This window comes from Mustela nigripes, chromosome X (assembly GCF_022355385.1).
Source record: "Mustela nigripes isolate SB6536 chromosome X, MUSNIG.SB6536, whole genome shotgun sequence".
Taxonomy (NCBI): Eukaryota; Metazoa; Chordata; class Mammalia; order Carnivora; family Mustelidae; genus Mustela; species Mustela nigripes.
The window spans coordinates 106,868,783-106,883,640 of NC_081575.1; the positions used below are offsets into that span (position 1 = coordinate 106,868,783).

General features: G+C 36.8%; 1 protein-coding gene across 4 annotated transcripts in view; it reads right to left on the reverse strand.

Moving 5' to 3' along the window:
• MBTPS2 (membrane bound transcription factor peptidase, site 2) overlaps nt 1-14,858 on the reverse strand; it is a 46,600-nt gene that overhangs the window by 5,194 nt on the left and 26,548 nt on the right. The window contains exons 8-12 of one of the 4 annotated variants that reach the window (XM_059386171.1): nt 7,555-7,649; nt 7,014-7,209; nt 5,552-5,627; nt 3,794-4,012; nt 1,075-2,782 (exon numbers count right to left, since the gene is read on the reverse strand). In XM_059386171.1, the coding sequence (XP_059242154.1) occupies nt 2,743-2,782; nt 3,794-4,012; nt 5,552-5,627; nt 7,014-7,209; nt 7,555-7,649 (626 nt within the window). In that variant the 3' untranslated portion in view covers nt 1,075-2,742. Of the gene's footprint in view, nt 1-1,074; nt 4,013-5,551; nt 5,628-7,013; nt 7,210-7,554; nt 7,650-14,858 lie in introns of those variants that run through there. The other 3 variants (XM_059386172.1, XM_059386170.1, XM_059386173.1) reach the window with 3 other exon arrangements.

Below are 14,858 nucleotides of genomic sequence, written 5' to 3' on the forward strand. Positions count from 1 at the left end.
TATTTAAACTCTATTCTAGTATTGAAAACCACTTGCAAGTTAAAAGCTGTGAAATAAATGAAACATTTTCTTACTTTCCAGTGTTATATCACATGTTCATTTGCTTAAAAGTTAGTTTATACTAAAGCTTATGTATACTATTGTTTTTTTGAGTAGTCATTGAAAGAAAAGTAGTTTACCCAGTGAATTGTACATGTTAAACAGGTAGATTTTATAGTATTTAATTCTATCTTCAGCTGCTAAAAAAAGTGGTTTCGATAATAGTCATCTAGTCTTGTGGCTCTTAATCGTAGCACAATGGGATCAGAGGCAAAAAGGAGGAGGGAAATGATGCCAGCCAATCGGGATTTGGGCTAAATTCCCAGTCTGTTTTATCTGGCCTTTAGGTAATCTAGAAAGAGAATATGTGCCCGTGTGTGTGTGTGTGTGTGTGTGTGTGTGTGTGTGTGTGTGTGTGTGGTGGGGGGAGGTGTAGAGAGGGAAAGTGAGAGACAGTGGGGAGGGGGAGAGAGAGGAAGAGAGGGAGAGAGAGATTGAGGCTGGCACTGTGGACAAGGGAGGGAGTGCTAGAGCAAAAGTTCAAGATGAACCAAATGTCAGAGTTGAAATACTTTTCCATGAATTCCTAAGAAATAGAGAAGACTTCTGTTGGACACTACTGAAAGGAAAAGTAACAGTCCTCTAAAACAGTAGTGGGAGCCCAGGAATCTTATTTAAAAAAGATTTCTTTCAGGTGCCTGGGTGGCTCAGTTAGTTAAGTGTCCACCTTCGGCTCAGATCATGATCACAGGGTCTTAGGATTGGGTCCCACATCAGGCTCCTTCCTCGGCTGGGAACCTGCTTCTTCCTCTCCCCACTTATGCTCTCTCTTGCTATCTTTTTCCTCTCAAATAAATACAATTTTTTTTAAGACTTCTTTCTGTGGCCTGCAACAACTTTCATATAAGGACTGCTTGAGTGGAAACTGAAGGTTGCTTTTAGAAACGAGAATTTAAAAACAAAGATCACACTGTATGTAAAGGGAACACTTTTGGTAGAGAAGAACACTTTTTTTAAAAAAAGACAACACATAGATATGATAAAACACAGAGTGCTGGTACACATTTATTCTTTTATTGCTAAACATCAAATGCCAGCGGCTATGGTATCTTCAACTTGAATACTAGGAATGAATTACAGCATAGTTGAAAGAAAGATCCGTAGAAAAAAATACCTGTGCACCATTAATTAGTATGTGGACATTCAATAAATACCACAGGACAAACTGATGATGGAGAGCCATGTATCCATGAAGTGCCTGTCTAAAATTTGCTGTTAGAATAGATGACAATGACCCTATAAGAACGATTATCAAAAGGTCAAGTTTAAACGCATGTCTTTTCCAACTGAGATGAAAAGAATATATACGTTCTTTACACATTGTAGGTGATTTTAAAAACTGTGGAAAATGTAAACAATGTAGAGCAGAACACTGAAAATAAAGTACTGTTGAACAACGTGACAACACAGAAAGCACATTTTTTTTCAAATCCTCAAAGTAATTCATTTTTCTAATTGCTCTATATTAACCAAAATGGGTTATTTTCATAAAGATGATAATATACTAGGGACACAAAGACTTTCCAAGTTATTTTGTTGTTAACATATATTTACAGTAAATATTCAATAATACTATTCATAGCTTACTTAAATAGAAACATGCTTTTCTAATCCATAAATACCAGTATTCATCATTCATTCGACCACGTTTATTAAGTATTTATGATGTCTCATGCACTGTGCCAGGGATGCAAAGCTGAGTATGGCATGGTCCTTGCTCTAGAAGTGCCCACAATCAAGCTAAGAGACAACAGATAATATTTCCTTTCTTACACGATGAGGCCATTTCTATGCAAATGCAACTGATCTACTCATTATCCTAATAAGAGTGGTTCTCAAATCCCAACCCTTTAGAGCAAGAGACCAAGATGTTCAAATGCTACAAGAAAGTGAGGTGTTTGGTTGTAGCTGTTGGTTTTTTTTTTTTCCCACCCAGAAAAAGAAGTTAATGCGTAGGATTTCCTCTATTAAAATTTTTTTCTGTTTTAAAAAACTGACCTGCACATATACAACATGTTCATTAGTAAACTGCATAGTTGATGTTACCAAATTAATTATGCAAGTATTTCATGGTATTCTCCAAGTTCTACTATCTAAACAGGTCTGAGCTCTCTGCTAACAGACTTTGATCCTGAATGACTATCTACCTAAGAATACAACAACCACCTTTTTCCTGGGATAAAAGAATAACTTGTATGATTTTAGTAGTGGTAATAACTGATGACATCAAGTCATTCATAAAATCTTAACAGTATACTCAATAAATAATTTCTATTTAAGAAGGCAGGCAAACTTGCAATACAGTCTAAAGAACTTCTTAAAAATTAAAAACCTTTATTGCTGAAGAGCAGCTTAATAATCAGAAAAAGGTGAACCCCATGGAATGCCTCACTTAGTGAAAAAGTTGGGTACACAGTTGTTAATGTTCTTGAGTGTATGAAGGAAGCACGTATTTTTCAACAAAGAACAGTACGCTCAGACACTTAGAAGACCAAGAGCTTCACAGTGGCCTGTTGACTTCCTGGGTCTTCCAGGGTTCCAGCTCCAGTCCAAAAGACCTTGAACTACTCAGGGCTCTTTTGGGCTCAAGAGTCAGTTCCCAGGCTCTGGCAAATCCACATCTGTACTCATGTGTAGTCATTCTCACTGCACTACCAAGTCTTCTGTGGACCCATAGAGGTAGCTTAGGAGAAAGATGGAAAGCAAGGACTGGGTGTTTACAGTCAATACAGAGAAACATGGAAGCTGCTGGTGAGGACAGAGTATGGTTGAGAGCTTAAGGTAGTTGCTCCTTGAAGGCAAGAACCCAGGACCGAGGCCCCAGATAACCCCAGCAGCACAAGAGAAAACGTCTACCCTGAAAGGGTTTTGAGCTTCAAAGCTTTGTGGAGAATGGTAACCAGGACTGCAGCAGATCTGTCTCGTGATCTGGAAGAAGACCAGGCTCAGTTCTGATGCTCAACTTTAACTTCCTCAGCTCACATGCTGCAAGTGGAAGATACTTCTTATAGCGCACTCTGAATGTCAGAACACAGTGCTGCTTTATGAGGGTACGTACGGGGACACTTTATCAAAGAGGCAACTCTTGTAGGGCAAAGCATGTGTCACTGTAAGCCCTACTTCCTACTTTGTTCCCTTATTTGGTATCATTTAACAAAGATTTTCCCTTTCATGTCAGCAGATGCTTTTATAGAATTTTATTAATTGTAATCAGACCTCAGTTGTCAGCGTACAAAATAATATATCAATAAATCTCAAAATACTTTTCAAACTAAGAAAAAAGACAAGAGATGTAGGCCAAGGAAATGCTCACCCTTCCACTTGGCCAGAGTTTGGTCTTCTTCAAATCTGGGTTAATGATGCTTTTTCAGAAAGTTTGCCCCAATTAATTCCACCCAAATCTCTTCTCCTTTACACTACTGCAGTATGATATGCAGTCACATGGAATGGTTTAATATAAATTTTCACTTGTTTAGAAATTGTTTCACAAGCATCTGAAATTTGTTAAGTTCAGTCTTTAAAAGTAGGATGTGGTCAGGGACTATGCCTTTCATTTCTTCTGTTTATCCCCCATTCCAGAGTTTGGATATTCTGATACAGGAGGAGCTTAAAGTTGTTGGTTAAAATGTAATTTTAAGGAAATGCTTTCTCTTTCATATAAAGTATAATTCTGCATGATGATTGCAAACATTACCGTGCTGTAACCATCCAGAGTCCCAGGGTCACGTTGGCAGCCAGAAGTACACTACCACCAAGCAAGATGAAAAATCCTATCAGATCTTTGATATCATTGTCTCCAATCACTGAGGTAAGGGTAGCATCTAGGAAAGAGTTTAAAATCCACTGACCATCCAAGGCAAAGCAGGGCACTGCATTAACAATAGCCAAAGCTCCTGAGAGAGAAATCAGGTACCTGGTTGAAATGAGTTAAGGAGCCGACTGTGAAGTCTGAGTGGAAAACACACATTTAATAATCAGAAGAAGATATTTTACTAGGACTACATTTGAGATTATACTTGACTTCCCTCCTTTCTTTAAATTTCTGCCCACTAGTATAGGATATTCCTTCTTAGATCCTGGTATTTACTTATTTATTTTTTAAAAGATTTATTTGAGAGAGAGAGAGAGAGAGAGAGAATGTGGGTGAGCAAGGGGGAGGGGCAGATGGGGAGAGAGAGAGAATCCTGAAGCAGACTTCTCACTGAGCAAAGAGCCCCATGAGGGGTTCAATCCCACAACCCTGAGACAATGACTTGAGCCAAAAACCAAGAGCTGGCTGCTCAACTGATAGCCACCCAGGCAATCCAGATCTCTACTATTTCAAACAAATCATTTATATTATTTTAAAGCTCAAAAACCTTGACTAGAAAAATAAAGGCCAACCATTTGCAAACTAAAGCAATCAATAACAAACTCAGAGGAAGATTGAGTCTTTGCAATCTTCTAATGACACAAGGAGGGAAAGGAATGTGGAAATTAATTAGAAATTAATTAATTAGAAATAAGGGAAAATCACTTTTTGATCCTTACAAAGTACTAACTTATCTTAGGAAACATGAAGATTCTGGCCCCTTCAACTCTGTTTTACTATTATCTATGAGGTGATAGAGTTAATATAACTATAACTATTTTATTATCATCTATAAGGTTATGTCTATCATAAATCTCTGAGACAAAAGTACAATCTACAAGGTACAATCTTGACTGTACATATTTTCCAGTAACTGCTCATTTGTTTTCCCTTTCACATTTCTGCAAATTATTGAGGAAAGAAATGAAGATGATTTAAAAGCGACAAAAATATGTATTGTGCACGTGAAACTGATATAACACTGTAATGTTAACTACAATGGAATTTAAAAAAAAGATCCATACTTAGATATAAACTTAAAATCTAGAAAGTTTTTAAAAAAGTGACAAAAAGAAAGAACCCTTACAAACTGCTCAGTTTGTTCAGATTCCTCATAATGATGGATTTAAAAAATCAAGTTTTATATTCAAACAAAATATGCTGAAGAACTCAAGATATTGTCCTCTGAATTGCTATTTTGATAGTGGAAACCAATTCGATCTCCTTTTCTCATTCCTCCATTTAGTCAGAGTTAACAGGCTCAGACAGGGCAGAATTCGTCACCGTGGTAGAAATTGAAGCTTTCAATCTTTATAAACTTACTAAGGGGCCTTAGATCAGTAAATTCAACTCTCAACTTCCAATTTATAGTCTCGGTTCCTTTTCTTCCATATCTTAACTTTTTTCCTTCCCAGATCTCTCTCTCTCTCCCGTGACTTCTTCCCTCCTAGTTACAATTTGATCTTTTTCAACTTTAAAGTCTCCTTTTTAGTTGTTAGCAATCAATCAATATTATAAGGTACGTGCATGCTCTATTCAAGGTAAGCCTGATCATGTTCCAAGTAACACTTTTAAAAACATTCTTCACACCAGAAAGGATACTTGACAAATGTCTCCACAACCACAGGCAGATCTATGCTTAGAAAGTTGAAACGTGGGATAAAACTGGTGATGCTCACTAAAAAAGAAAAATAAGGAATAATGAATATTGTTCATACAGGTAAGTAACAGTATTATAAAAATTTTTTCTATATGGTCAAAAATTAGGCTAGCCTATTAAATTGGTTGAGAAAGCACTTCCCAAACATATGCAGGCAGCCTATATGCCCCACATATAAAACAATTATTCTAGAATACCTAATAAATATAGTGGAATATAGAAATTCATGTTCCAGTGTGTACTTATATTCCACTGTATACCAAGTATGACTACCAAATACAGAGACTGACTTAAAAACTATGGCAGAATTTATCAAGAGTCCTTATCCTTCAAAGAGGTATAACCTTAAAATCATATTAATTCTAACTATTAATTAAAAAGAAGAATGACCCAGGTTGTAACTCAGAATATGACTATGAAGCAATGGGAGAGCATTTTAAAGAGTAACATAAAACCTACATATTCATCAACTGAGGAATGAATAAAGAGAATGTGGTATGTCCACAGAATGGAATATTTGGCCATAAAAAGGAAGGGCATACTGTTGCTTGCTACACCATGGATGAACCTTAAATATATTATACTAAGTGAGAGAAGTCAGTCACAAAATATTCTACTTATATGAAATGTAGAACAGGCAAACTTATAGAAAGTAGATTAGTGGTTGCCAAGAGGTGGGGGGCGGGGTTGGGAAGAAATGAGAACTGACTGCTTAATGGATATGGAGTTTCTTTTTTGGGGTGATGAAAATATTCTAGACCTAGATTGTGGTGATGGCGACACAACTCTGAATATATTAAAAACTCTTCAATTGTACACTCTAAAAGGGTCAAATACATGGTATGTGAATTATATTTCAATGCAATTGTTATAAAAAAAGAGCAAAATGAGTTGGATCATATGATCTTCATCCATATGGAGAAGCTATCTATTTAGTCCAATCATGTAGCCACTGTTGAAACAATTATGCTGGCCCAGTTTTGAAATTTATATTCATATAAAATTCATGTGTTACACACAAATTATAGTCTTAACACGATAACTCCTGGATTCTCTGGGATATGTTGCCCTTGCCACTGTTTTGGGAGTTTAGAGAGATGTAAAAAGCTCTCAGAGAACATCTGAGAGCGCAACTATGTGACTTGGGAATAAATGGTGGTGAAAAGAAAATACATTACTCTCTATAGGCAGACATGGGAATCAGCTCCATCTTGCTTCATAAATTCAGATTATTTTCCTAATGGTAAATTTCATACAACACTTAAGAACAAGTCAATAAGACTTTGAAAAGTGGTCACATTTATATAAATAAAATTAACATAGGATTTGTACTGAGTTTCTGCCATGGAGAGAGAATATATACCATCTTAATGATTTTGGGGGTCAACCACAATAAACACTCACCTGTGTAGTGAAGGTGCAGTGGATGGCCTACATACAACATATCAATTTGAGGTGGATGTTTCACTTTTATTAAGCGAGTATGAGTTTCCAAAGAAGGTATTATACAGAAACTTGAACTTGAACTTTTTTTACAATCTTTATTGGTTCTACAAACTTGCGTGGCTTCAACTGCTTTCCGGGCAGGTAAGCATGTGTGCTATGAACAAAATATTAATTAGTCAATACTAAAAATAATTTACTAACAAGAAAGTTATAGGTCTTTAATATCTTTTATGTCACAGAGAATATAAGGAACAAATTCACAGAGAAGAAATGCCATTTATGTGCACCTACTATAAATTAGATTCAAATATTCCACTTTGGCCAAATAAGGTATCACACCTGTAAATTGTTGAAAAGTCTCAGTTGAAATGTGACAAGTGAAATGTAGAAATGTTAATAAAACAACACGAAGCAAAAGGGAAAAGTTTTCAGAGATTCCATTTTAGATCTATATGATTATTTTGTAAAGACTGTATCAGACAAGCAAGGGACAACTCACCAAACGCTTATTAAAGTTATTTCTGTAGGAAAAGCACACATCCGTGAGGCTGTGATTGTTACAGCATTCGGTCGAACCATCTAGCCGTTTGTATGCTGAAGAGAAATAATTTTTTAGAATCTGTTATACAGAAATACATTAAAATTTTTTTTACTTATTTATTTGACAGAGAAAGACACAGCAAGAGAGGGAACACAAGCAGTGGGAGTGGAAGAGGGAGAAGCTGGCTTGCTGTGGGCAGGGAGCCCGATGCGGGGCTCGATCCCAGGACCCTGGAATCATGGCCTGAGCTGAAGGCAGATGCTTAATGACTGAGCCACCCAGGCTACCCCAGAAGTACATCTGTAATAAAAATTTTGCTTTCAAGACAAAAAATGTAAGTAAAATGCACATAAATTTGGAAACAATTGTATGATTGAGGGTTCAGTTTGACAGGCTACTTGCTGCAGTGACTTTATGGTACAAAAAAGGACATGATACTACAAAAAGAGATGCGTCTGGTTTGGAATCAAGAAGCAGTACTATAGGGGCGCCTGGGTGGCTTAGTGGGTTAAGCCTCTGCCTTCGGCTCAGGTCATGATCTCAGGGTCCTGGGATAGAGCCCGGCATCAGGCTCTCTGCTCAGTGGAGAGCCTGCCTCCCCTCTCTCTCTGCCTGCCTCTCTGCCTAGTTGTGAACTCTCTGTCAAACAAATAAGTTTTTAAAAAAGAAGCAGTACTTACCCTAGATTACCTGTCCTCACAAAAACTTACCTACAAATAAAGCTGGAGTTCCAGGGTCTCAGCAGGTTTTGCAATAACTCCAGCAGGTCAAGCACAAATATTTAATGAGCCACTATTAGCAGCTATAATGCTACTGATCTAGGATTACTACTCAGTTCCTGCATTGTAGTGTTAGCAGAATGGGCGAGAGGATGCCTAAGAGGCTCTTATCCCTAAAATCCCTATTATAGCAACTATCTATCTTACCTCCATGCTTACCTTGGGGCTTTCCTCATAAAATCAGGGCAGCCCAATTTGACCCCAGAGATGTGCAGTATTTGACTGCCTACCAGTAATCCAGTTACCGTTTTTGGAAGACAATGGAAACAGGGCAACTACTTATTCCCATTATTCATTTATTTTTAAAAGTTCTTTGCTATAGAGGGCACAGATTGCATGGAGCACTGGGTGTGGTAAAAAAATAAAAAGAAGTAATAAATACTGTTTTTCTGAAAATAAATAAATTAAATGAAAAAAAAAAGTTCTTTGCTAGACTGCCTCACTTGTATTTAGGGCAGAATAAGAAAGCTAAGTCATTGATACAGGTGGGATAAAAAATTATTTCCATGTATTTATTTTGGAAGGTTTCCTGTATTCAGCATATCAAACTTGTAAAGCATAAATCGATGCACAACAGGGACCAATTAAACTTAGAATCTTATATTCGCACTACCATACTCAGATGTGCTGAGGAAGATAGACTCAAGAGCAAAGTTACCACAGAACTACCAAAAAAGAAAAGTACATTTTTCCAGTCCACAGGAAGTTTTTCTATTACAAGAGTGTCTTCAGGAGCACTGGCAGGAAAATCTTAGTCGATGTGCAATGTGATTTTATAAAGATTTTCTATTTTTGCCATCAGTTGTTGTTTGCTTTTAAGGTTTTTTTTTTTTAAAAAGTTTTATTTATTTAAGTGATCTCTATACCCAACGGTTGGCTTGAACTCCTGACCCTGAGCTCAAGAGTCAGATGCTTTACTACTGAGCCAGCCAGACACCCCAAAACAGTTAAAAAAAAAACTGGGTTATTTGAGGGGTGCCTGGGTGACTCAGTCCATTAAGCATCTGACACCTGATCTTGGCTCAGGTCTTGATCTCAGGGTTGAGAGTTCAGCCCTGCACTGGGCTCCACACCCAGATCCTACTTAAAAAAGAGAGGAAAAAATACATCTTGTATTGGTTAGACTGTCACCATCTTTCCTTGGCCAACATAAAACTAAGAACCAAACATAGATGACAAAAACTAGCTGACAAATCAGTTTCTTCTCTGCATTGCTTGGGTGCGTGGGTAGTTTTGATTTGTTTTCTTAGCATAATTGAACAGGTATTTAAATTTTGGATGATGAGTTGTCTTTGAAATATGAAAGCAAACTGTGACTATCTAATGGCACAGACAAACCTGTGCCTGAAATCATTCATCAGCCCTAACTGTAAAGTATAAGGTAAAAAGCTGTTTAGGATTTTTTATTTTTTACCAATTCAGGCTACAATTTCAATGTTCTCTCTGATTAGTTGCCAAGTCCCACCAATTTTAACCTCCTTATTATTTTTCTCCCTATATATTCCCATTTGAGTATAGACTCTATTTCCTCTCATGTGACCCATTTGAAGAATCCTAGTAAGTCTTGTTTGCTCACCAGCTAGCCAACACATGCAAGCCTTTCCTACATAATGAATGCTTCAGATTAACCTTCCAATGTAGAACTATGAGACTATAACTCCTCTAATCCAAAACTTCCAAAGATTGTACTGCTCCCAAATAATGCTAAATTCCATAGACTAAAATAGAGAGACTAGAAACTTTTATCATCTTATCTCATACCATTAACTTGCTGAACCAAATTACCAGCAGTTCCCTGACCACTTTCTAGTCTATGGTTACGAGGTTCATTTCTATCTTGGCCTCCTGAAATTAAACTCACTGCTGAAGCCCAACTCAGGGGTTGCTGCTATGAAATCTGCCCTCCTCTTCTCAGTCAAGACTGATTGCCACCAATTCCCATAACTCCGCCAATTCCCGTCATTACCCACAGTTAACCTTGTATCGCAATAATATGGCTATGGTCTGCTTCTTTTTAAAAAAAGTTTGTATTTAAATTCCAATTGGTTAATATACGGTGTAATATTCGTTTCAGGTATAATATAGTGATTCAACACTTCCATACCTCACCCAGTGCTCATCACAAATACACTCCTCAATCCCTATCACATGGTCTATATCCTTGACTAGATTGAGCTCCTTGAGAAAAAAATTTCTCCATCTTACATAAGGTACATAACTCAATATACATTGACTACATTTGCCTTTGTTTTAGTAATTATTTACAAAATTTACATCTGATGCTTGATCACTAACTTTTCTTGGAGGAATGTATGCAATACAGAATTGAAAGTCAAGAATCTGATATCACTTTTGATACAGCATGTCTGGTAACACAAATGCTTAAAGGGGCCGACCAGGAAGCAAATAAAGGAAGTGCATAGTGTTTGGAAAAAATAGGAAGTGTTGGGACTGTGATGAATTAGGAAACATACATCCTGTTTTAAAGGGTTAGCAGCTAGGCTACTCAACTTGGGGCCCTGATTTCACAGATCATCTATTTTATTCCAAAAGAAATCTGAAATCTGTACTTTCATGTGAAACCTCTTGAATTTTAATCATTGGCATCTAATTGATATTCATATTAAAAAAATTACACAGACCAAACCAAATGTATCTGTTGAAGTTGGCTTTGGCCTCTGGGTTATCATCAATTTTCAACCTCTATGTTGTGACTTCTTCTTATGATGAATACTCCAACCAAAACATAAATACATGGCTGTGGCCATCCTGACAAGTTTAAATACCTCCTGACAAACATAATTTTCCAATAAAGAGTTAAATATTTTGTTGTGACTTGAGAAGTAAATTTGATATTTCTGTTTATCCATTAAAAGGAGTTGTAGTTTTAAAAACTATTTTATAATCTTTTCTACTGGGTCACATTTAAGGACAAGTTGCTAAGCCAGTTTTTGTAACTCATTTCTTAACCTATAAGATAGGAATGCCACAGACAATTTTCACATTAGTGTACATAGTTTTATTAAGGATGAAAGACCAATCTAATTCTACTTTAGAACGAGAATTCAAGATTGCAATGAGAGGCCCTGGAGGCATTCATAGGTTGAATTTAACTCTAGATGATTAGAATTGTCCTTTAAATCTCCTCAGTCTGGGAGACAATTAGGTAATTCAAGAACAGATCAGCGGCAGAATTCTACTACAGGGAGAATCTGCATACTCTAAATATACACTAAGATGGGCCTCTACACAGTTGTTGACATAGTCTAGCCTCTAAAGACTGGTCTAGACCAGAGGCTTATTTTATTATATTTTTAATTTTTTTTAAAAAAAGTAATCTCTACACCTAAATGTGGGGCTCAAACTTAACAACCCTAAGATTGAGAGTTGCACGCTCCACTGGCTGAGCCAGCCAGGTACCCTACCAGAGGTTAATTTTAGAATAAGACTGGAAATAAGAGACTTTTTCAATCTACAGTTCATAGTCCCTACTACTTTCTTTTTTTTTTTTTTAAAGATTTTATTTATTTATTTGACAGAGAGAGAGAGAGAGATATCACAAGTAGGCAGGGAGGCAAGCAGAGAGAGGAGGAAGCAGGCTCTCTGCGGAGCAGAGAGCCCAATGTGAAACTCAATCCCAGGATCCTGGGATCATGACCTGAGCTGAAGGCAGAGGCTTTAACCCACTGAGCCACCCAGGCGCTCCCCTACTACTTTCTATATTACTAAAATGAACTGAACAATTTTCTTACACTAAATATATAAATGTAGTTAGGGCTCCAACATAGGGAGGCAAGCCTAGTTATTTATTCTTAGTTCCACAGTAGAATTTTTATCAGCATCACCTAGTAACCGGTAGTTAAAAAATTATAAACTTACACATACAGACACATGCACACACACACATTATCTCTTCAGTTTAGGATAGCAAAAAAACCTTTGGATCATAACTTGATGTTCACAATGGAAAAACAGATACTTTACTCCAAACATTAAAGAAGATTCAGGCATAAAAACAATCTAGGTACTCAAAATATATGGAAAGTCTTTCTGAAATTTTCCTCTTATCATCTTAAACCAGGTGGGAAAGGGTCTTTTCTCACTTGAGGTAAAGGTATGTGGGACAGGACAATATTCTCATTGCCAGGCAGTTACAGGGATATACTCTTGCCTCCTCCGAATAGGCATGCAGGCTATTCAAGGGGGCTATCTGAATCTGAGCTCAAAGCTTCATTTTAGGGAGCAGTTGCTGTTTTTTAAAAAAGATTTTATTTATTTATTTGACAGAGAGAGAGAGAGAGAGCGAGCACACAAGCAGGGGGAAGGGCAGAGGGATAGGAAGAAGCAGGCTCCCCCACTGAGTAACGAGCCCGATGTGGGACTTGATCCCAAGACCCTGGGATCATAACGTGAGCTGAAGGCAGTCACTTATAAAGCAACTGAGCCATCCAGCTGCCTTTAGTTTTCAATCTCATGATCCTGAAAATGTAGTTCAAATGGTGGACTTGTTTAGTACAGCCTTTCTTACTCAAGATAATGCTTTCAGGAAAGAGAAAAAAGGAAAGGATTAACAGAAGAAAAAGTAGGTCTAGGGCGCCTGGGTGGCTCAGTGGGTTAAGGCCTCTGCCTTCGGCTCGGGTCATGATCCCACGGTCCTGGGATCGAGGCCCGCATTGGGCTCTCTGCTCAGCTGGGAGCCTGCTTCTTCCTCTCTCTCTCTGAGGACTGCTTCTCTTCCTACTTGTGATCTCTGTCTGTTAAATAAATAAATAAAAATCTTAAAAAAAAAAAGTAGGTCTAAACAATTTAAATCACAAGGTAGATTAACCACATTTTTCTAACTTGACAGAAATCTATTTGTTAATACTTTTAAGGAGAACTTCCAGTCTGCTTGATTATATTTTAAAAAATTTAATAATATACCATGAGAGGTAAGTGGCCAGATATGACTGGTTGGGACAGCTTACATGCACTTCCAGGGTCAGATCTTTCTAAGGTGGCTTTATTTTTCTGCAGTGGTGTAAATTCCTAGAATTTTAATTATGTATACTAAATTCCACTCCAAAATGAACACAAATCATCACTTTTGGATTACTGGCCACTTTGTATTACCATATTTAGCTGTATGTTTCCCCAATGTTTATAATGAAGGATAAAAAAACCATATCTAGGTATTAAAATACTATTATTAATCCATAGCTTTTTAAAAAATGTCCACAGCCCCAGTGGTCAAGTCTGCCATTAAAAATTAATCTGGTATTTATTTGAAGTTACATTTACAGTCATTAGGATTCCTATAAGCTAGCTAAATATATGTACTCCATTTTAAAATGGTTAAATAGAGGTAAAGGTTTATCAGACACAGTCATCATGTAGAACCAACCTGTATCCTAATACAGTCACTTCTAAGGAGATAAAATGAATACTGAAGAATTATTTGGGGGCTGATTTTTTTTATTAGTGTGCAAAGAATAATCACTGCTTTAGGTGTTTATACAAACATCTCCAAAATACAGCATTATGACCCACAAAAGTGAAATACTCAGAAAGTAAATAAGAGCTTCAGAGTATTTCAGGAAGATTTTCATTTCCATTCTGTCTGACAGGAAAGGACAATACCTTAAATTTCTGAAATGCAGTTACCCTAAATAAAACAGTTCTACTAGAAAGAACTTGACTTGATTACTGTGTCAGTTTGGCTTTTGTAATTCAATAGAAATTATATCAAATTTAAAGAAATTGGGAGGAAAATTATAAAGGACTTAAGAAGTATGAGATAATGTATCATTTTTCTCAGAGAAGAATGCATTATAGGACATATACCAACCTTGCGTCATCTGAAATGTTTGGGAAGATGGTAAATGGTTCTTGAGAACAAGAAAAATTGATAAATATTTCAACCTTCAAGAATCAGGTTAGCCCACTGAACAAAGTTAACATTACCACAGGGTGTAACACTATGTGCCTCTGGACATGATGCAATAGGAAGTAGTGAGCAACAACTATGAAATATTTTCACCCCCTCAAAAGATGGATCCAGAATTTAAGCAAGCCTCTAAACCTAATGACCATTTATAGGGGATTTGGGAGATAACTGAACATATTAACAACATCATAAGGATAACACAGAGCCAGACAAATCCAGAATACGGGCAATTTGACAAAACAAATGACTGTTTCTTAAATGATATCCTCCCCCCCAAGAGGGGGAACTGTTCCAAGTTCAAAGACACTTAAAGTGCATACCATTCAACCTAAACCAACTATGAGAAAAACAATTAGGAAAACGTGAATGCTAACTAGTAGAACAAATTGGTGTTAATTTTTCTTAGATGTGAATAACAGTACTATGGTCATGTTTAAAAGGTCATCATATGCTAAAGACATGCTAAAGTTCGTGGAGAAATGATATGATGCCTGGGATGTGCTTTAAAATACTCCCCCCAAAAGTGGGCTAATTAGATAAAAAAAAAAAAAAAGCTG